The 21,055-nt window shown below is 37.2% G+C and overlaps 1 protein-coding gene across 6 annotated transcripts in view; it reads right to left on the minus strand.

Moving 5' to 3' along the window:
- Positions 1 to 21,055, minus strand: part of ASCC3 (activating signal cointegrator 1 complex subunit 3) — a 325,213-nt gene that overhangs the window by 18,170 nt on the left and 285,988 nt on the right. For all 6 annotated transcript variants that reach the window (XR_014806468.1, XM_084961374.1, XM_084961361.1 and 3 more), the window contains one exon: positions 13,075 to 13,299. Coding sequence is in view for 5 of the 6 variants with exons in the window: in XM_084961374.1 (XP_084817500.1) it covers positions 13,075 to 13,299 (225 nt within the window). In the remaining variant the exon portion in view is untranslated. The remainder of the gene's footprint in view (positions 1 to 13,074; positions 13,300 to 21,055) is intronic.

A 21,055-nucleotide genomic window follows, 5' to 3' on the forward strand; every position in this document is an offset into this window, starting at 1 on the left:
TTGTCTCTGAATAAATTTTGTCAATGGGATTTTTTTTTTCTTTTTATAGCCACACCTGCAGCATATGGAAGTTTCGGGGCTAGGGGTTAAATCAGAGCTGAGCTGCCAGCTTACACCACAGCCATGGAAATATGGGATCTGAGTCCCACCTGTGACCTACACGGCAGCTCAAGGCAATGCCAGATCCTTAACCTACTAGTGGAAGCCAGGGATCGAACCCGCATCCTCAGGGATAGTATGTCAAGTTCTTAATCCACTGAGCCACAACAGGAACTCTTCCTCCTTAGGAGTTTTGAAAACCTAAAATTTCAGAATTAACTTTAACCCACCATTTGGTTATAATGACAGCTTATTATTTGATGTGCAGGCATTAAATATCTTTTGAAACATAACTGAATTCTGGATTTAAATAATTCAGGGGTAAAACTGGAACTGAGAGTACTGTGACTGAATTAAGTCAATTTCATTGTAAGGAAAAAGAATCTCTGATTTAGGTCACTAAAAGAAAAACTACCGGTCCATGTACACCAAGAGGTAAGTTAACAGGTGAATAACAGATGTAGCTCTAAGATCCATTGTTAAAAACTTTCTAAGCTTCAGTTTGCAAAATCTGTGAACCTAGTCCTCAGGTCTTCCAGCTGTGACTGTTGGGTCTATATACGGAATAGGATCCCTAGTCCCTCCAGGCATGCTGATGACCTGCACCCTCTCGTCCTCCCCTTATCCTTTCTCCTCTTCAAGGAAACTTTCTCCTTTTCCACCCATCTTCCTAAAGTTTCTAGTGATAGTGTAGGGACTGCAAAAATCACATGAAAATAAGCTTATGAGAAAGATGGAAATGGCTAGATAACTACATCTATTCAAAGTTAATGACATAAACATAATTCACTGTTAGAGTTGAAGAGACAGGCTTATTGAATCCAGAGTGAGGAAAAAACCTTTTCATTTATTTATAACAACCGCTGTTATTTATTTCAATTTATTTAAAAATTGTGATTTATGGAATATCATGAGACTGCAAAATGCTATGGAAAGATCAGCAAAAACAATGCAAATCTCAGAAACTCCCAGGAGTTGGAGCCTAAGGGAACCTAAAGAGATAGGACAACTAAATGTAATGTGGTGTCCTGAGTGGAATCCTAGAACAGAAGACACTGAGTAAACTGAAGAATTCTTAATAAGTATGGACTTTTAAAAGTTTCATTGAAGTATAGTTAATTTACAAGGTTGTGATAATTTCTGCTGAACAACAAACTGACCCAGTCATACATACAAACATACTCATTCTCTCACAGATTCTTTTCCCACATAGATAAGTATGGACTTAATAATAATATATCAATAAAGGCTCATCAATTGTGACAAATATACCATATTAACCTAAGATGTTAATCACAGGGGAAAACTATGAGTGTGAAATATATAGGAAAGCTCTGTACTGTCTCTATAACTTCTAAGATGATTCTAAACTACAAAGTTTATTTTTCAAAAAGCTATGGAAATTCATTCTGGGCAGCCTGTTAAAATATTAGTTGTTAGACATCTGCTGGAAATTCAAGAGCTCCCAGAAGTTTTGCAATGATGGGAAAACCTGAAAAAAGCCTTCCTGACAGAAAGGCACACTCTTTAAAGGTTCAGGTCGGTTGCAAGTAATGATACAATATTTTGTCAATAATTAAAATGCTATAAGTACATTTATAAGAATCTTTTTCAATAGCAACAGTTGTTCACAGTAACTTTCTCCTGAACTTTTACCCCCAGAAGGTTAGCATTCAGGAAGCTCAGCTGCTGTCTAACAAACTTAATTAATCAAAAAGTCATTTCCGAGCTGTAACTATGAGTAAAAGCGCTTCAAGTGTGCTAGCAAGCCTACAAGTTAATCAAAATGCTAATGCAGTACAAATTAAAGTTGTGATTAACATTTCACAGTAGCTGCTTAAGTGAATTGATCACACAAATGGGTTAAGCATTATTCATTTCCTTCAGCCCCAACCGGGAAAAGGGTTGTTATGTGGGTATGAGGAGAGGAGCTGGGGGTAGAAGGATCCTTCATAATAGCATCATATCATCAATAAACCACCACCAAATTGTCATACAAAAGCTTACAGGTAGAGCCACCCAGGGGGAAACAGCTTTCCAAATTATATTATAGTCCTTGAAGAGAGATTGCCTGTAAATCCACAAGAGTAAGTAAAGGTGTTTTACACCTCAAAACCCACACATTTGTGTTAGTTTTGGAAACACTAAATGCTTTAGCTCTGTGTTGCATCTGTAATGGGGAACGGTGCTTTTTTTAAGGTGGTAATTTGGGTATTCTATCATGGAATTAAAATATAACTGTGATACAGGATAAAAGCTGCACTAGCTGGATGATGATTCTGCACCATGGTGTGGATCTTTGCATTTGGAAGAATAATCACTCAGGATTAAGTTCATGTAGAATTATTTGTTTTGAAATAGACATCCATTAATAAGAGGCTTCTATGGTAAGATCTGAGCTCCTGGCAGTCTTGCCAGGAAAGCAGCCTGAATTAGACATCCCTGTCTCTATGAATTTGATAAGGTCACACGAATGTTTGCCACAAACAGAATACTTTTGTTCGTAGACAATTCAGATCTGGCAGATATTTTTAAAAACATTGTGAGACTCCACACACAATAAATCTCCCTTTCAACTCTCTCCTAAGAAAGAACTAGAAAGGAAAAAGTGAAATATTTAGTCATTCCATTTATCCATGATACATTGAGATCTATTATGTGCCAAGAATTATGCCCAAGTCACCTTAACAGTCAGTGGCATTATAAATAGTTATTGATAAGGTTCCAGCATATTTTGGATGATACAAATGTATGCTCACGGGATTAATATTCTTTGAAACATATCCATAAATCAGATATATTTAAAACTTAATAGTGTACTTTTCATCTTAGAATCCTTTAAAGATTTTAAGTTGCAGAAATTAACTCTTTAAATTGTAGATTAGTAAATATGGGTAACCCCATTTTGAAAGTCTAGAATTTATTTACTTATCAACCATCCATCTTTTTCTCAAAATGATCTGAAGACACTTTCTGAAATGTATTGTATTTTACTGTCTATGTAAAGATAAGACTGTCACTTGAACTATTCATAAGCACTTTAAAATGTGAAAGGATTCTACTAAGAATATATGGAAGATTTTATCTACCATTTACTATATCAAAACATTTCTTACAAGTACTGGATTAAGGATTTGACCAAGTACTTTTTTTGTTAAGCTCGACAGTACCTGGACTATTTTTGCTGCTAACTATACTTGACTTTATGATTCTAAAACTTGGTCATTTAATTGACACTGACATTCTTCAATACATTTACATCCTGCTAAGCCTGTACTTAGTGCAGACATTGGTAAACACTCCTCAAAGGTTACGTTAACCTTGCTCAATGGTACTTCTGTCTCTTGGTATTATCGAATATTTCCATGCTTTTTAATCTGCTACAAATGAGAATCATTTGGTAATAGAAATATAGACCCAATCATAGTCATAGTATCTCTCAGTTAAAATAATTAGGTCAATAAAAATACTCATATCATTGTATCTTCTTTTATCTTGTCCTATTTTTTTCTCATTCTCAGACTCTGATACATGCATATATTCATATCTTGAGCTTATCAATTAAAATACTTTAAAAAATAGATTGAAGATGCAGTGTGTTTCAGAATAGCTACGGGTTACAGAAAAACTATTTGAAATGTTCAAATAAACTAGTTATTTGAAATGTAATGCACATTAAATTTATCAGAAATTGTTACAGAGATAAAGAGGTCAAATTATTGTTTTGAAGTTTGGGCTAAACAACAACCTTACCAACAAACTTTTAGGGATTTGCTTTTGTAAATTTAAGGTTTTCTGAATGGAGGAAAGTATGCCAGTTCATACCTCTCCTTCCCTTTCTCTATTTATGCAGCTTATTAAAGTTATCTTTTTGACGATCACCTTTTGTGACAACTGATAAATCCTATTAGAATATGGTTAACATTAAATTGAGTGGTATATGAGCTACCTATTATCTTCAGTGAAAGAAAAAAAGGCTGGAAACTTAGTTGTTCAAAAAAAGACTTGGACATTAAAGGAAATGATGTAAAATGACAACTCCTGTATTAATGTTAGATGCAAGAACTTTCAAAACAATGGAAACTTACCCATCGGAACATAGTTCCTCAAAGGTTTTCCTTACGGGCACTGAATCACCAGGATTATTTTCAAAGCCGGCCTCCTGGTTTACCATTGCCAGCTTTCATGCTATGGAACACAAATTCAACCTAAATACATATGCACCTTGGTATGCAGGATATAGAACTTGATACTCTCCCTCAATAGGGATGTTTGTTATCTTTTGGGGGAGTTGGTAGTTCTGTATTTTGGGACCAGGAATCGCTGAGATTGCCTACTGCTACTAGAAATTTGAAGTTTCTCAAAGAGGACCAGGGGGATGGATGGACAAAGGCTATCTCCAGGGGAGCCCCATTAGTGGCGGCGATGATGGGTCAGTGAAAGAAGCCAAGAATCTAACATAAGCAGAGAAAGCAAACCTTCAAGAATGAAAGTGAAATATTAACGTGTGTGTGCATGTGTTTTAATAATGAACCTACACACAATTATTATAGTGTGCATCACTGTTTATTATAGGGGTATCTTATAATTATGACGGCATTCCTCTTTCCTCCTGTGGTTGTATGAGCAGTCTGATCTTTCCTCTGTTATTTCCAATTACTGTAGTTTTAGGGGAGAATGTGGGGAAATAAATGGTTAATTCATTGGGCTACCTAGCATAACATAAAAACCTTGAGAAGGCTCACAAGCAATTGACATAAAAACATATCAACTGGCAAACAGCACATCAACTGGACACTGCAGAGTGATATAATAAAGCCCAATTACAAATATCAATCATATTAACAAGTCCCTCTTAGAAACTGGTTAAAGTAATTATAGGTAGACTGTTGAAGGGGAACTGGAGTAATTAAAGGGAGGTGACTTGAATATACATTAAAAAGAAGGGATTAATTAAAAAATAGTATTCATGTTCTAGTGGGAATTCTTGGTCAAAAGAAAAGTAGAAAATCCTGCAAAGTTCTCATATTTTAAAATAAATCCTGACTAGACCATGAATACAATTCTTAGCTATCTTTATAGGTCAAAAGGAACCCAATAAGATATATTTTTATTACATATCCAACCTATGCTGAATGCCGAAAACTGCTTTTCTTTCAAGAAAAAGATTTTGGGGGAAGTTACTTAGTCTTTATCTGTAAAATGAGGATAATAACTGCACTACTTCATTGGACTGTTACAGCAAATGAGTCCAAGCAATGGAAAGAAATGAGAACAGAGCCTGGTACAAAGAAAATCCTCAATAAACATTCACCAGCACCACTGTTAATGATGGTCTGTCTTATGGACTGTCATTAAATAGCAATTCTTTTTTCTTTCTTTCTTTTTCTTTCTTTTTTTTAGTGTGGGATATGGAGATGATATGCAGTTTTCCAAATATTCTGGTAGAACTTGGCATTTAACATACATGAATTCCAATTTAAATCTGAAAGCGTAGGTTTCCAGAGATCTTTCTAATCAATCTATACTACCACACTTTTGTGTGTGTGTTCTCCTTGCATGAGATCACAGCATTATCTTGTAGTTCTTAAGGATACTGATGCTAAAGTTCTTTAAAATAAATCTTAAAATGCACACAAATATTGCAATCTATTAAATTCAGGTTGCAGGGTAGACAGCATTAGCTGAAGGGTAAAAATGGCCTCTACTATATCTGAATGCAACTTTCCCAAATTAACCCAGCAGAGTGACAGCACAAGCACATAGCCCTCTGGTCTTCAGCTCACTGGGTCAGCTCCTCCAGCCATGGTTCCCCTTTTTCCCTTTAACACCTGAAAGCATCCAATTACTGGGAAGTTTTGCTGCAAATACTAAATAGAAGGTGGTAAGAGTGGCAAAAACATAAACTTGTACTCTTACATTATTTGGCTTAGTATTGTATTTAATTATTTTGCATTTAAATGCAGGTGATTTTAATGTAAAGACATACAGCACTTCTCAGAAATGATCAGGGCTATTAGAGCAGGACTTTATTTATTTATGGCCACACCACAGCATGATCCTTTGCCAGGGATCAAATCAGAGCTTCAGCCGAGACCTATGCCACAGCTGCAGCAACGTTGGTTCCTTAACCCACTCTGCCACAGTGGGAACACCTAGAGCAGGATTTAAAAGTCCTGGTATCGCCATTTGGTTTCAGCATAAACTGCCTCAACAAACCACCTTTCAGCAGTTATTTAACTTCTCTAAAAACCAGTTTCTTTGCTCCTTGATACAAAAGCAGCGTGGGACAGAGAGCTAATCAAAACATCAGACACTTTCCATCAGATCTGGCTTTGTCATCAAATTTGAAAAATTTAGGCAAGCATTAAATTTTTTTTTTTTTTTCCTTTTTGGCCACACCTGTGGCATCTGGAAGTTCCTGGGCTAGGGACTGAATCCAAGCCAGCGGTTTGACCTACACCACAGCTACAGCAACCGCTGTATCTTTAATCTACTGCACTGGGTCTGGAATCGAAGTGGTACCTCCACAGAGAAAAGCCAGATCACTAACCCATTGTACCACAGTGGAAACTCCCTAAGTTTTTGATATTTATTCGTAATTTTACCACAAAAGCTACCATGGTTTTTCTTGGGTACATCTGGGACACAAAGTATGTCACTTACTACATTTTACAAATATATTTTAGGGTTAACATAATCAAGAAGAGGATATAATGGCAAGAATAATCAATTTCTTAACTGCTCAATTAAAAAATTAAAACATTTTAAGCAGGTTTAAAAAACTGAGATATGTACATAAAATTTTACTCTTGTTTTTGTTAGGTGGGATGGAAATGATAGCAGCAGTAAAATACTCAAAGGAACCATGATGAACGTCCTAGTGTACAGCACAGGGAACTCTACTCAATAGTCTGTAATAACTCACATAGGAAAAGAATATGAAAAAGAATGGATATATGTATATGTATAACTAAATCATTTTGCTGTACACCTGAAACTAACACAACATTGTAAATCAACTATACCTGAATATAAAATAAAAATTAAATTGCATTAAAAAAACACATCCTTAAAACCTCCCCCCCCCCAAATAAAAGGAACAATGATAAAAATATCTTCAAACAAAAAAACGACACAAATGTCCTTGGTACACAATTTCAAAAGGACACAAAAAGAGAAGGCAGGCTGAACTGTACATTCTGACTTCAAGCCAAAGCGGAACTACAGCAATATGTTTTTCTTTTGTGAATGATCTTCCAGGACATGGGGAGTCAAAACTACAGAGTTTTCATAATCATGAAAAAGGTATATTTCTAAAATTATAGGGAATAAAAAATATAGAGTTAAAAGACTATGAAGAAGCAAGAAAATAAGAGAATTACTAAGAATGAGGAGAGTAAGACCTAGTTCCCTGAGTCTTCAAATCATTGTTTACTTTATAAACATTAACTAATGTCCCTCTCTTGTAAGGTGTTATTTTTACTCAGACAGCAGGGGTTAAGTGACTTGCCTAAGGCCTTATACTAAGACAGGAGCAGAGCTGAATTTATAGTAAGAGCTGGTGGCACTGAGTCCCATACACAGAACACAAAGTCACGCTAATGTCCCATGAGGGCAATAGTATAATTTTCAATCAGACAGCAGGGCCACAGCTTGGAACACCAAACCAATGCTTTCTAGGCCAACAGTATTTGCATATCAAATTAGAACAATAGGGCACAGTAATGAAACCTGTCAATCAGTCATGGAAAATTTTATCAAGCCATGATTTTCCCCAAATTTTCCATTAACAACCATAATATTCATTCCTCTTTTTGATGGCTTACTTTTATCACAATCTTAGAAAGAAATTACAAGAATGAGGAGTTCCCGTCGTGGCACAGTGGTTAACAAATCCGACTAGGAACCATGAGGTTGCGGGTTCGGTTCCTGCCCTTGCTCAGTGGGTTAATGATCCGGTGTTGCCGTGAGCTGTGGTGTAGGTCGCAGATGTGGCTCGGATCCTGCGTTGCTGTGGCTCTGGCGTGGGCCGGTGGCTACAGCTCCGATTCGACCCCTAGCTTGGGAACCTCCCATATGCTGCGGGCGCGGCCCAAGAAATGGCAAAAAGACAAAAAAAAGAAGAAAAAAAAAGAAATTACAAGAATGAGACGATTTAGGATGTGAAGCTGGTTGCCATCTCTTTACAATTAAGTTTCTTTTCTTTTTTGTCCTTTTGTCTTTTTAGGGCAGCACCAATGGCATATGGAGGTTTCCAGGCTAGGGGTTGTGATCAGAGCTACAGCTGCCAGCCTACACCACAGCCACAGCAACACGGGATCCAAGCCGCACCTGTGACCTACACCACAGCTCACGTCAATGCTGGATCCTTAACCCACTGAGTGAGGCCAGGGATGGAACCTGCGTCCTCATGGATACTAGTTGGGTTCATTAACCACTGAGCCATGATGGGAACCCCGCTTCACAACTAAGTTGCTTTTTAGGTGGCTTCTGAAAAGTCAAATCCATATTTATAACCATAATTATAATGCTTATAATTTATAATACAGGAAAATTGCCCATACAATGTCTAATAACAGGGAATAATTAAGTAAATTATGACTTCTGAAGAAATATAGTGTAGCCATCAGAAATTACTCTTAAGAAGAATATTAAATGTTATAAATTACTAAGTTGAAAAAGATTATAGGGGTTCCCCTTGTGGCTCAGCAGTAACGAACCCAAACTGTATCCATAAGGATAGGGGTTCAATCCCTGGCCTTGCTCAATGGGTCGGGGATCTGGTGTTGCCATCAGTGGCTTGGATCCCGTGTTGCTGTGGCTGTGGCTGCTCAAATTGGTGCAGCTCCGATTTGAGTCCTACCCTGGGAACTTCCATATGCCATGGGTACAGCCCTAAGGGGGGGAGAGACAAAAAAAAAAGATGATAAAATAACACGATAAAAATTTGCAAAGGAAGAAAGTGAGACAGCAAGTGTATATGTGTGTAAATGTACAAAGTAAAAGAGCCTCTGCATCTCCAAAGACAAAAAAGAACTATATGTAACTATTAGTAAACTTTTTTAAAAAAATTTTTTGCAGGAGTCATCAGGAGTAGGCTAGGATGGAGGAATCAAGTAAACATATTTTGATTAATGAGGGCCAAGTTTCTCATAGGTGAAGAGAAGAATTATAATTCAAAAAAGGGGGAAGACTCAAGTGAAAAGTGAACACTTGGTATTAAATTGGAATTGGCATTATTAGAATGAACTCACGGTTTTATGAAAACAAATATTTTTCAAACACCCAAGCACACACACACACACACATACACACACAGATAAGAAGATATACAAATAGATATAAGATGTCTGTGTGTCATACTTATATTTTCTAGCTTTGTCCACTGAGGGGCCTAGAGGCAAAGGTACCAACTTAGCGATAGGAGTCAACAAGCACCCCGGTTTTAGTCTCTAAAGCCCTCACCAATAAAAACAAATACTCGTGAGCTTATACTTTGCTCTTTAGGGCCGCACCTGCGGCATAAGTAAGTTCCCAGGCTAGGAGTTGAATTGGAGCTGCAGCTGCCAACCAATGTCACAGCCACTGCAACACCGATCTGAGCTGTGTCTGTGACCTATACCACAGCTCATGGCAACGCCAGATCCTTAACCCAATGAGTGAGGCCAGGGACTGAGTCTGCATCCTCATGGATATTAGTCAAGTTCCGCTGAGCCACAACGGGAACTCCATACACTTTAAATAAATAAAGTAAATAAATAAATGGAGGAGAATGAATAATTCTCCGTTAACAGTGGAACTCTGGGAATGATGGAAACAGAAAATTACAGCAGTAATAATTGTTTTAGGCAAAAGTCACCAATGGATGATGAAAGTAATGTAGGAAAATAGGAAAAACAGGGTACCTACAAAATCTCAAAGTATGGCACTACAACATATTAGTTACAAAAGGAAAAAAAAGTAACTTCTCAGTGGAGAAGCCTGGCAGACACCATCTCAAGAGCACAGAGTTAACACCCCTAGTAATAACACATATCCATGTCACAGGCCTGATACCAAGAGGGCAAAACATCACTTCTGTGGTATTCTTCAGTAATTATGAGGAAATGTTAGGTAAACTCAAACTGAAGGAGAGCTCTCTACACAATGCCTGGCCAGTACTACTCACAAGTGCCAACATCCAGAAAGTTAACAAGACTAAGGTGACATGACAATTAAATGGAATGTGGGATCCTGGCTGAATCCTGGTCCAGAGAAAGACATTAGTGGGATAAAATACTAGTGGACAAAACTGGAATGCGGTCTCTAGATTAGTTAATAGGACTAGATCAGTACTGAGGCAAGGTGTTACCAAGCTGGGTGACAGATATATGGAAATTTCATTGTATTATTTTTACAAACATTTTCTAAATCTGGGGTTAGTTCAAAACAAAAAAATTAAAAATTCTTTTTCTGAATTAAAAAATTTTAATTCATTAACAGAAAGAAAAGAGCCTCATATTCATGGAGGTGAAGATATAATTACTATGAATGACTTTCATTTTAATATGTTGTTTTTCCATATTTTCTACAAAGAAGTGTATTACTTTTATAATTAAAGAGAAAATTGTTTCTTTCTAGATATTATTTAGAAGAAGCAAAAACTACTCAAGAAATATAAATATCCTAAGAAGCTCTATACAAGAATAACTACTAAAGGCTAAAAGTACCTGACCGAATCCTTTTCTGTTATAGCAAATTTAGAAATAGACTCCATGTGAAATTGCTAATTACTACTACTATACAGCCTTTGAATCATTGCTGACTTAGTGGTAAAAAAGAAAGTATGAATGAGTTGATAATACATTATAGCTTTTAAATATGATACAAATATGTATATCTATGAGTATACTTATAAGTATAATAAGTATAAAAATTTAATTCCTCCTGCAACCTCTCTGCCACTCTTCCTGACCCGTGAGTTCATTAACAGGTCAGTGTTTGAGGGGGAAAAAAGCAGCTAAAGGAAACACAAATGAGTATCCAGGGTCACAGCTAAAACTTTAGGAACTTTAACCTTTGTTTATAAAGTGTGACTAATAAGGAGTGGCAAATCATCTTCCTAGAGAGATAAACCACATGTTAGTTACAAAAAGGGTGTAAGAAAATTTACATGCTTATTACAGACTTATTCTGGATCTTCTCTCTAGATATATTTTCACATATTTATGTAGACAGTCTACACAGAAGCAGAATTCGTAAATGGAATTGTAATATTCTGCAGTGTTCTATAACCTGAAGGATGCTTGGGTTATTTCTGTCTTTAATTTTGCAAATGTCTATATGCAGATCTTTACAGATTCATTTACTCCCTACTTTTAAGAACAATGCAAATCTTTTGAAAATCTCAAAAATTGTTTTTTATTATAGAAATGCCCAAAAAGGCATGATACAGAAAATCAAAAGCTCTTATAACCTCCAACTCTTAGGGCTGGTGCTTCTCCTACCCTACTCCTCTCATAGTCACCTCCCAGCAAATGGCAGCTCCAGTCCTCCAGCTACTCTGGAGAAAAGTTTTGGAATCATCTTATAGTTCCTCACTTTTCCTTAAAAAAACCCTTGTCTAAACCACTAGCAAATTCGGTTAGTTCTCCTTAAAGAAGTACACAGGATCCAACCAATTTTCACCAAACTCACCCATACCAACTGGGTCCAACCACCATCATTTCTTGCCTAGCCTTAGAGCATTCAAGGTATAACGTTCATGGATATGGTTTCAGATTTCACATTGCAACTAAGTAAGAAATATCACATGTCAAGGTTTTATACAGTATCCAAGGACATACACAATTTTCTGAAAAGGCTATAAAAATACTCTTTCTCCTTTAAACTACATTATTCCTGGGAGGCTGGGTTTCTTTCATATACTTCAACTAAAACATCAAATTGTAACAGACTGTTTGTAAAAGGCAACAAATTAATTTAGTTGAGTTATATTAAACTAGATGTTACAGATATTTGCAGAAATGTAAAACACAGGATGCACTTCTCACTAATGTTTTATTGCTTTGGAAAAGTTGTTTTTCTTGAAAAATCATTAACATATAATGAGTTAATTATTGTTATTTTTAAATGAAATAATAAATATGAGAATTTCTCAGTTTTAACAGATATGGTAAATATTCATAGATACAACCAACATAACCATTTAGTGAACCATTCCTCTAGTAGCTTCCCTCTCATGCAGAGTAAAATCCAAAATCCTTACATGGTTTACAAACTCCCTACATGACCAGACCTCATTTTCTCTATAATCTCCACTCTCATCCCTTCCTAACCTCATTTATAATTACCCCCTTTTCATATTTCTTATAATGGCCTCCTTGGTTTTTCTTGAATTTACCAAGTGAGTTCCTACATAAATCAAAAGCACTAGCTCTTCTTACTGTTTGGAACACATTCTCGCAGGTAGCCCTATGGCTCACTCCCTTCGTTTCTTAAATGACACCTTACAAGCAAGATAGTCCCTGAATGCCACATTAAAGAAACAGTACAAAACAGCACCCTCCATCTTTCTCCATAGTTCCTTTCTTATATGTTATTATTATTATTATTATTACTTTAAAATAGCACTGATCACCACCTAACACTTTTTAATTTTGTGTCTTCTCCATCTCTAGTGAGAGCCCATTACAGCAGGTTCTCCTCTGTCCTGTTCACTGCTGTAAGCTCAGAACCTAGAAAAGTTCCTGGCACTTAGTTTACCATCAGAAAATTTCAATTGAATGGATGGATGGCTGAAATTGTCATCCTATTACATTTCTACTTGCTTTTCCTTTGAGGATTCCTGATTTAATTCACTAGGTGTTTCTCAACAACGCTATATTAAAAATATGTAAATGAAAGTAGATTTTATTCTAAAACAGGAAAAAACAAACAAAAACCCCAGAAAGAAGAGGAGAAAATGTAGGTAATTAGGAATGATTTCCATACCTGACATACTCTGAGAGCTTGATCCAACACTGTTTTGGTATCGGTGTCATAATCTGGGCATGGCAGCATGGTTCGGCTGAGATGGGCCTGCAGTAAGAGATGTGCTTTCGTGTGGGGGCTGTCAAATGAATGAGGGTTTGATTCCAAGGGAAGACATTTTGCCAGTTCGCTATTCATATGATCTTCATTGTGTCTTACTGGCAAATCTGTGTATTCCTCTGCGTCCTGAAAAAAAAAAAAAACCAAACAAACCAACCCATATAGATATGTAATATATTGGATCAAAACCATAATAGTTAATGTACTTCTTAGCTTTAACTACTGACAGTTAAAACATGGTTTAATATTTTAAGCAATTAATATTAAGCAAAAGTGGGTCATGTATAACACATCTGAAATTCTTGAATGTGATTTTTATTTATATAGTCAATAAATACAATACAGATCCTACTAGGCATCAAACACTATGCTTGACACTGAGCTCCAGCAATGAACCAGAAACAGAGTTTGTCAGGGACAAATAAGCTCTACAAAGTGGAAATGAATGCTATGATATGGTAAGTACAGGGTGCTGAAGGGATGGATATTCAGTTTGAGGACTTATTTAATTTAGGTCAGGTAAAATATGCTCCTTGGAAAAAGATGTTTAAGTGAAGATCTATAGGATGAGTGGAAGAAATAAGGCATGGCTGGGTGAAAGGAGGATGAGAAGAGGATTGGTGAGATAAGGGTGAAGACCAGGATCATTAACTTAAGATTTACTGTAATAAATTAGATGAAAACAAAACTGTTCAAACTTGAGGATTTCTGGTTCCACATGCAAGGTGCTTAGAAATCAGCACTCCGTCCTAACAAGTAAAAAGCTGAAAAATCAACAACTCGTTTTGGACCCATATGAGAAAGGAGGACATACAACCACAGGAAACAGGCAAATGCAGGGAGTCATGGCTAAGAGTGGATACTCACAAGCAGAAAATGCCAAGACAATCAGTGTCACTAAGAAAACCTGAGCTGAAACTGATGCACTGTGGGAGGCTCGGTGCAGACAACTCTGAGAGCTCAAAACTCCAGGGTGACCCAGTCATAGGGGGCTCCACAGTACTGCAGGATTTACTTACAGGAGCTCCACCAGATTCCCACAGTAAATATCAGAGAAAAATCCCCTTGGGCTTCTAGCAAAGGGAGGGGAAAAGAACCATTCTGAAATACTCCAGAGCACCCTGTCCTTAACAAGGCCTGCTTTCAGGAGAAACTAGTTAAGCAGAGCCTAACCTGCTGGGGTATTATCAGAGCCTAACTAACCCTGGGAAAGGAAATACCCAACTGTACCCAGCTCTAGCTATGCACATGGGAGAAGGGAAATACCCCATTCCTGCCCATCCTTTCTCATCTAAGGCGGGAGAGTGGAAAAAAAGGGAAAACTCTGTGAAGTTCACAATTCAGAAGCAGACCTAATCACATGACTATAGAATACTTCCCCATACTGCCATGCCCCAGCTCACCACATTACCTAAGGCCTATTTACAGCAGTCCTTTTTACCCAGTTCATTACATCCATCTATGCAGAAAAAAATGACAAGGTATACCAAAAGGCTAAAAGCACAATTTGAAGAAATGGGGCCATCATCAGAATCAGACATGGCAAGGATGTTGGAACCATCAGATCAGGAACTTAAAACAACTATGATTAATATGTAATATCAGACAGTATAAGTGGAGAGATGGAAGTATTTTTTTTAAAGTCTACTTTATTTATTTATTTATTCACATCTGTAGTTGTTTAATGATCATAACAATCCAATTTCACAGGATTTCCATCCCATAACCCAAGCACATCCCCCCAACACCCAAACTGTCTCCTTTGGAAACCATAAGTTTTCCAATGTCTGTGAGTCAGCATCTGTTCTGCAAAGAAGTTCAGTCTGTCCTTTTTTCAGATTCCACATGTCAGTGAAAGCACTGGATGTTGGGGTCTCATTGTATGGCTGACCTCACTTAGCATGATAATTTCTAGGCCCATCCATGTTGCTAAAAATGCTGGTATTTCGTTCATTTTAATGGCTGAGTAATATTCCATTGTGTATACGTACCACATCTTCTGGATCCACTCCTCTCTCGATGGACATTTAGGTTGTTTCCATGTCTTGGTTATTGCAAACAGTGCTGCAATGAACATCAGAGTACATGTGTCTTTGCGAGTCGTGGTTTTCTCTGGATAGATGCCCAGGAGTGGGATTGCTGGATCAAATGGTAGTTCTATGTTTTGTTTCCTGAGGAATCTCCATACTGTTTTCCACAGTGGTTGCACCACTTTACAATCCCACCAACAGTGTCATAGGGTTCCTTTTCCTCCACACCCTCTCCAGCACTTATTGTTTGTTGACATTTTGATGGTGGCCATTCTGGCTGGTGTAAGGTGGTACCTCAGAGTGGTTTTGATTTGCATTTCTCTAATAATGAGTGATGTGGAACATCATTTCATGTGTTTCTTGGCCATCTGTATGTCTTCTTTGGAGAACTGTCTGTTTAGATCTTCCGCCCGTTTTTTGATGGGGTTATTTGTTTTTTTGGTATGGAGCTGCAGAAGGTGTTTATAAATTTTGGAGATTAATCCCTTGTCAGTCAATTCACTTGCAAAGATTTTCTCCCATTCTGTGGGTTGTCTTTTTGTTTTGCTTAGGGTTTCCTTTGCTGTGCAGAAACTTTTCAGTTTGATTAGGTCCCATTTGTTTATTTTTGTTTTTATTGTCAATACTCTAAGAGGCGGATCTGAGAAGATGTTGCTGTTCTTTATGTTAGAGAGTGTTTGGCCTATGTTTTCCTCTAAGAGTTTTAGAGTGTCTGGTCTTATATCTAGGTCTTTAATCCATTTGGAGTTTATTTTTGTGTATGGTGTTAGGGAGTGTTCTAATTTCATCCTGTTCCATGTGGTTGTCCAGTTTTCCCAGAACCTCTTATTGAAGGGGCTGTCTTTTCTCCATTGTATATTCTTGCCTCCTTTGCCATAGATGAGTTGGCTATAGGTGCGTGGGTTTAATTCTGGGCTTTCTATTCTGTTCCACTGATCTATATTTCTGTCTTTGTGCCAGTACCATATGGTTTTGATGACTGTTGCTTTGTAGTATAGTCTGAAGTCCAGGAGCCAGACTCCTCTAGCTCCGTTTTTCTTTTTCAGGATGTCTGGCTATTCTGGGTCTTTTGTGCGTCCAAACAAACGTTAAAATATTTTGTTGGAGTTCTGTGAAGAACGTCCTTGGTAATTTGATAGGGATTGCATTGAATCTGTAGATTGCCTTAGGCAGTATGGTCATTTTGATAATATTGACTCTTCCAATCCACGAGCATGGTATATCTTTCCATCTATTTGTGTCATCTTTGATTTCTTTCATCAGTGTCTTATAGTTTTCAGAGAGAGATGGAAGTCTTAAGAAAGAACCAAAAAGAAACACTAAAAGCACTGTAATAGAAGTGAAGAATGCCTTTGGTGAGCTTCCTGTAGATTGGACATGGCTGAGGAAAGAATTTCTGAGCGAGAGAATATATCAATTGACATTCTGAAAATAGAAAAGCAAAGAGAATAGAGACTGAAAAAACACAAGAGAACATCCAAGGACCATGGGATGACTACAAAAGATGTAACATATGCACAATGGGAATGCTGGAAGAAGTGAACAGTGTTCTAGGAACAGTATGTAGTGTATGCAAAGGCCTTGTAATGGGAGGGAAAATGGTTGAGTCCAAGAGACTGAAAAATGTTATCTAAAAATAATTTCAATTGATGTAATATCTGAAAAAAACTCTTAAATGAATATTTAAAACATTCTGTTTAACTGAACAAATAAATAAAAAATTATAATATACATCATATTATGTTAAATTTTATAATATAAAATTTTATAATTTAATTCTATTAAATATGTTTAATAGAGATATTAAAATAACCATTACATATCCTCTCAGTCATGAATTATGTCTCTTGTCTTACTTTGTCCTGCAATAGTCAAAAATATCACAACTACTTTATACTATTTTGGACAGTGTCTTTAGCATTTTGTACCGCTTTAGGTAAGAAGTGTCTGTTGATAACAACGGTCAACGTTTTGCCTCTATGTGTCATCTTGGTTTTCTCTTCCTATATTGTTTCAGTTTTTTCCTGTTCTCCCTGAAGTCATTTGCCAAAGAAGGGCCATTTATATATGGCGTTGCTATTATTTTTGATTTTAGGTGAACGTCAAGACTGCAGTATTCTCATCTGATGCCTGATGCATCTCAACGTCATATCTGGGCTCCATTCAAGTCCCCATCAACACCTGTCTACCTATCCTAGCCTTGACAAAAGAAACGTTTAACAGCAGAAGAGGAAAAAGACGGTTCAGAAATTTAAAACATGACCTTTCCTTTCAAGGAAATTAAAATATTATTGGGGAAAAATATTTATATAAATAATTATTTTAGGTGCAGAATAAAACACTGTTATTCAGAGAAGAGCACTGAAGTGAACTGGATGCACTGGAAAGTTTTCCAAAGGAGAGAGTGTTTGTTCTAGGCTATGAGCAATTTGTAGAAGAGGAGAGAGGGAGAGAGATTCCTTGCATTCCAGGCACAGAAAATAGTACACACAGATCCATAAAAACGGACAAGGAGGGGTCTACAGTTTAAGCCTCAGGGATGAGGAGAATGATGATGCTATTAATAGCAAAGAAGCAGTGAGCAGGCGCTTTCTGTTAAGCATACAAAATACAGTTAAAGAGAGGGCAACAATCCAGATAGTTGGGCAGAGGTATAGGGAGATGAAATCAGCTTTAAATCTGTTTTACAACTTATAATTTATTCATATCTAGATTTATTTCTACTGTTCATAAAATCAACTTCCTCTGACCTTTTACCAGAAGATAATTGAATAACTGTTTTAATACTGCAAACTGTATTGGTCCTCTAGGTTTTAGATATGTCTTACCTAGTTATGGACTTATGAAAAGTTAAAATCAAATTACATGGAAAGTAGGAATTTGGCTGAAAACACTAATTAATAGCATTATCTAAGTAATCTACTTCCCTCAGTATGAACTTGTTCAAATTTGATTACATACATTACACAACACTTCTCCTCACACTGTGTGTGTGTGTGTGTGTGTGTGTGTGTGTGTGTGTATGTGTATGAGAGAGAGAGAGAGAGATAGAGAGGAAGGTAGGTTGATTAGACATTGATTGATTGACTCATTGGGAGGCAACAACATTAACTAGCCATTTCCTAGTCTTAGTTCCCAAATATCCCTGGAAAGAGTGGAACATCTTTCTGTGAAATGATTTCAGTATCCAAAGACACACATTTCCCACAGAGCATGATTTCTAAATGCAAACCAACTATTTCATTTGGTGCTAAACTAAAGAACCAATGATCTGCTCCACTACTTGAGGGAAAACTCACTGAGAAGTGGTGTGTCTGAATGGGACTGGCCACTCACAATTATGCTTATTATGCTTATTGTACTCTTGGAGTTATTTTCAGGTAAATTTGCTCACTAGTATTTTTTATTGTATTTTTTTACTTTAGAATCTAAACTCTATGTAAGATGTGACTCCACTGTTTTCCAAACCATGCCAATTCTGCTTGAATTACCTGATTTATTGCTTTAATCCCCTGCTTCACCAGGATTGTGAATTTGCTCACTGCCAGCAGTATCAGTATCAAATGTGTCTGCTAACAGCTGAGTACATCTTAGCTTGGGAAAAAATGCTCTGCAGTAGAGAGATCCTTCTAGGTCAAATAGGGGAGCAATAAGATCTTTAATGTAGATTACCCAAAGACAGTGACCTTACTGAAAAAACTGAATTCAGTGATGCCTTTTCTCTGCATAAAGGCAATACAGGGTTTCCTTTACTAATTAAACTAAGGGCTCCTTAATTTCTTCGCAAAATCCATAGACTGTAATAATAATAATGAAAAATATTTCAGGAGTTCCCATTGTGGCTCTGTAGAAACGAATCTGACTAGTATCCATGAGGACTCAGGTTTGATCCCTGGCCTTGCTCAGTTGTTAAGGATCTGGTGTTGCTGTGGCTGTGGTGTAGGCTGGCAGCTGTAGCTCCAATTGGTCCCCTAGCCTGGGAATCTCCATATGCCACTGGCGTGGCCCTAAAAAAATAAAAAAAAAAAAAAGATGAAAAATGTTTTAATAACTACAATGGACAAGGTCTTAGTGTGATGAGTCATTTGAGGAAACCAAAAGGAAAACAAAAAGACAACTTACCAAATGGGAGAAAATAGTTTCAAATGATGCAACTGACAAGGGCTTAATCTCTAGAATATACAAACAACTTATACAACTCAACAGCAAAAAAAGCCAACTATCCAATGGGCAAAAGACCCGAATAGACATGTTTCTAAGGAAGATGTATAGATGTTTACTAAATCTTTCTTCAGCAACTACTAGTGCTGGGTATACAATGGTGAAGAAAAACAAAGCCACAATAACACCCCCCCGACGCACCCTCAACTCTCACGAAGCTACATAGTCACGTGGGGGAGCCAGACTTCAATCAAAACGGGCCATGAATAAATGTAAAATGACAACGGGACAAGCATAAGGAGGGAGGGGTACAAATAATAACAGTGGGTCAGGGAAGGTATCTTTGAAGAGATTACAACTAAGCCAAAAGAGTGTAAAAAATAATATATATATATATATACATAAAATATACATAATACATATACGAATTACATATATACATATATTTTAGGTAAATAAAGGAGAAATGATAGGTTAAGGTTCAAACTTGAGCAAGAGGGACACAGACTGTAATGAGTTACAGGAAAACGCTCTTTAGAATACTTATGCAGGGAGTTCCCGTCGTGGCACAGTGGTTAACGAATCCGACTAGGAACCATGAGGTTGCGGGTTCGGTCCCTGCCCTTGCTCAGTGGGTTAACGATCCGGCGTTGCCGTGAGCTGTGGTGTAGTTCGCAGACACGGCTCGGATCCTGCGTTGCTGTGGCTCTGGCGTAGGCCGGTAGCTACAGCTCCGATTCAACCCCTAGCCTGGGAACCTCCATATGCCGTGGGAGCGGCCCAAGAAATAGCAACAACAACAAAAAACAAAAAGACAAAAAAAAAAAAAAAAAAAAAAAAAAAGAATACTTATGCAGATTTTATTATTTAACATATTCTTTTGATAAATAACACCCTTTTCATTATTAAATTTGACACAAGCAATGTTTTTGAGATCTTCAAAGAGTTGATATTTGATTTATATTTATAAAATAGCAAATGAATAATAGTTCCTACAGTTAAAAATTATCCATAGGGAGCTCCCTTCGTGGCTCAGTGGTTAACGAACTCGAGCAGGATCCATGAGGATGCGGTTTGATCCCTGGCCTCGCTCTGTGGGTTGAGGATCCGGAGTTGCTGTGAGCTGAGGTGTAGGTTGCAGATGTGGCTCGGATCTGGTGTTGCTGTGGCTGTGGCATAGGCCAGTGGCTGTAGCTCCATTTTGACCCCTAGCCTGGGAACTTCCATATGCCACAGGTGGCCCTAAAAAGGGGAAAAAAAAAAAAATTATCGGTAATTAAATGAGGTCTCATCGAAAGCTATGACTTCCTTTAAGGAAGGATCTCTCCCTTTCTGTTTCCAGTATTTGAATTAATGGGGAATTCAAAGAATGCAGTAAGTAATTCTTCTCCTTAGAAACGTTATAGACCAGGAGGATGGTGGTATGTATGTGTGAGGCAGTGGAGAGAACACTGGATCTGGGAATTAATACAACAGGTGGATTTTCAGCGCTGCCACTTACACACTATGTGACCTTCTGAGAGTAACTGAACCCTCTAAGTCCCAAATTCCTTATCTTACATTGGGATTTGGTGTGAAGATTCAATGTGATAGTGTTTATGAAAATGCTTAAAAGCTGTAAGTCTTGGTATAAATGTTGGGCATTATTACTATAATAATAATCCCTACATCTGATACCATACAGAATGTTA

This window comes from Sus scrofa, chromosome 1 (genome assembly GCF_054392235.1).
Source record: "Sus scrofa isolate SSC_HxYL_T2T_F1_AM1 chromosome 1, Sscrofa_HxYL_maternal_Yorkshire_Landrace_v2.0, whole genome shotgun sequence".
Lineage (NCBI taxonomy): Eukaryota > Metazoa > Chordata > Mammalia > Artiodactyla > Suidae > Sus > Sus scrofa.